The sequence below is a fragment of the Pavona decussata genome, unplaced genomic scaffold, assembly GCF_977016875.1.
Source record: "Pavona decussata unplaced genomic scaffold, jaPavDecu1.1 SCAFFOLD_67, whole genome shotgun sequence".
NCBI classification, from domain to species: domain Eukaryota; kingdom Metazoa; phylum Cnidaria; class Anthozoa; order Scleractinia; family Agariciidae; genus Pavona; species Pavona decussata.
In genome coordinates, this window is record NW_028145486.1 from 1,565,001 (window position 1) to 1,568,051 (window position 3,051).

General features: G+C 39.5%; 1 protein-coding gene across 2 annotated transcripts in view; it reads left to right on the forward strand.

Moving 5' to 3' along the window:
* The window catches only part of LOC146477989 (salivary endonuclease-like), a 33,609-nt gene extending 31,146 nt beyond the window's left edge, over positions 1 to 2,463 (forward strand). The window contains exons 2-3 of one of the 2 annotated variants that reach the window (XM_085112742.1): positions 5 to 283; positions 1,918 to 2,463. In XM_085112742.1, coding sequence (XP_084968868.1) covers positions 5 to 283; positions 1,918 to 2,258 — 620 coding nt within the window. In that variant the 3' untranslated portion in view covers positions 2,259 to 2,463. The remainder of the gene's footprint in view (positions 1 to 4; positions 284 to 1,917) is intronic. The other variant, XM_085112741.1, reaches the window with a different exon arrangement.
* The last annotated feature ends 588 nt before the right edge of the window (positions 2,464 to 3,051 follow it).

Here is a 3,051-nt window from a genome sequence, read left to right on the forward strand (position 1 = left end):
TAAGCCCCAGTGTCACTTGACGCGGACTACGCAGCCAATCAAGGACCGCCGAGTCCACTCTTTCCTAATTACAACTTTGTTGCTCAGCAAATCTGCGCCAGAGGACATCTGACTCCAAATGCAGATTTTGCTGTCCAAGAAGAGCGTACTTACACCATGGTTACAACCAACATTGCACCTCAATGGCAACCGTTCAACGGCGGCAACTGGCAAATACTCGAAGCCGCTCTGAGGAGATATGCTGCTAATGCAGGAAATCCTCTGTATGTAATCACCGGCACCAGTAAGTAATAACAGTAAAAATCAAGAGAAAGATAATTAAGAACAAGAACAAGAACGATAACGATAACAACTGAACGTTAGCAGGAAAGCCAACGATAGCGATAATCGTAACCATAATGATAACAATAACAAGAACAATAACGACAACGAGATCGGTAACGATAACAATAACAATAACAATAACGAGAACGAGATCGGCAACGATAACAATAACGGCAACGAAAGCGAAACGCAAAACAAGAATAAGAACAAGAACGATAATGTCAGATGACAAGGGTAACGGTTATAACAATGACAATGATAATGATGATGATAATGATGATGACGACGATGATAATGATGATGATGATGATGATTGCTCTAAGGATAAAATCGTTAACAATTAAAAATGGTAGCTTTAGAAATTTCCAGAATCTTCGGAGTCTAAGGTGACTTAGTGCCACCCTACTGGGGGAAGCGTCATGATAACAATGATAATGATAAATAATTGATATTATGATAACAGAAAAAGAACCTTCCCACAATTCTTTGAATCCCTAGATTTTAACTTTGCCAGTTTTTACAAGAAAAGAATGCCACACAGAGTGTTATTTGAGCAAAATCGTAAGATTAGTTTGGGCAGGATTTCGGGATGAATTCGCCCATGAAATAAACCACATTTTGCTCAATCGTGCGACTAAAACTACCCTTCTTCTACTACCCTTCTTCAAAAATCTTGATTCTTTTGTCAAAGCGACAGTTAAAAGAGGTTTTCTTGGTTTTGGTTGAAAGTTCAGTTAGTTCGATGATTGGAGGGTCTTTCTTACTTTCAAAATTGAAGATCGAATGAAACTTAAGTTTGCGAAGTCGGCCATACATACACCGTTGCACAGTTCAAATCAATAAAACATACGCAACAGAGCAAAGTTTAATATCGTGTTTATATTCATGGCGGCTATTATTTAATTTCTTTTTATTTGGGTTTTTCAAAAATTTGTTATAACCAACACTACCGTCTATAAACACAGTCCACCACACAAACAGAATGTGACAAACCTGTCGGTTGACAAAATCGGTGCTGTAGTGATCATCAATAGTCGCCCTTGTGCAAGATAGCTACCTAACTGTAAGTTAATCAACTAATCAGGCACGGATAAAGTACTATATATGGTGATGATCGTCACATCCATTTACAACTACATATAATATAATGCTCCTTGATACCGTGTTAACGTAGAGTGCGCAATTAAAAGGCTAAGATGTCACCTATGTAGTCATGTAGGTCTCCTTTAGATCTGCGATACAGCAACCGTCTTTTCAGGCCTCATCGCGTTTGTTTAACGAGCCGAGCTTCAGTCAGAACAATCAGCTCAACTGGTGACGTCACATTCGACCTCGTATACCTAAGTCTGCTGGGGACGAGGTTGCGTATACAGCTATATATCTATGCCGGCTAATGATCCATCCATCTTTTTATCTACTTTTTTAAAATTAGAATAATTAAATTAAGTGCTTACACGGTAATTTATTTATGGAGCGTGATTTTCCGGCTTCACTTCTTTTTGTTTCTATGATGTTTATCGGCCATTTTAACTTTAATTTTTCCGTCTATTCCGGCTCTAATCTTTAAAATTTTCTTTTTTTATTTCCGACAAGGTGGCGAAGCAATAGGAACGAATGACCAAGTGGTCAGGTTGAATGCCCGAGTTTTGGCCCCAGCGTGGTACTGGAAAGCTGTCTGTGATCCTTTCAATAAGCAGTCTATTTTCTTCCTGGCTAGAAACAACATCGGCGATGCAGATGCTGCAACACAACAGAACGGTTGTTTTGCCAAGAGGCAGACGAGTAAGTTTGGAATCGTCACTTGCCAAAGCATTGACTCAGCCAGAGCTTTGCAAATGCAGCATTTTCAACTCCCAATTTTCGACGCAAATTGTAAACCTTCTGAGGTGGGGGGAAGATTCAAGGCCGTCATTGAAGCGGCAAGATTCCGGTAGAAATGAATGTTACGTATGAAGAACATTATATGTAAAACCATGTAATGTAAGTTGGCTTATTTAAGCAACAAAATAAATGTTATGTTAATTATAATACTCGATTCCAGACCTTTTTTAATTTCTTTCCGTCAGTAGCCTGTAACTAATAGATTGGATTCAAACAGGTTTGTTTGATTCCGTTCTTGAGCAAAAAGCTAGGGCAACCAGCCTAGTCAGCCTGCTTCGAATTGGTACATTTCGTTTACAAACTAACGGGTCTGGCTGACCGGTTCTTACAGATGAACTGGGCCCTCAGGTTCGCGGAAATTGGCCTCATTTAATCTTTAGCTTCGCGGGAGGAGGGGGGGGGGGAGGTGGAGAGGGAGTGGAGTTGGAAGAGGGAAAGTAAATCTCCCTTATACTAAAAATTTAGATGTTTCTCTTCGTACTAACTTTTGTCTGCATTTTGATTTTCCGGAGGAATTGCGCGAGGACTACATTGCAGGTCTGATTTGGTTTCGTTTTTGTACAAATCTCTCTACTAGATAGTCTACTAGACTATCCCAGACGCATGCGTGCGTTGATGAGAAGAACTTTGTAATCGTTGGCCCAACATTTTTAAAAACCGTCGGAGAATTCAGGAGACTGTTTTCATCTGTTGGAATCGCGTTATGTTCGGAAAGTTTATTGAACTTTTTATTTACAAACGTTCTTTAGCAATTACAGAAGCTGTTTGTTGCGATATTTTTGAAAGCTTCTGTAATGACGGAAAAAGCAATTAAATCCCGCAACGAGTTTTATGCAAATTGAGAGT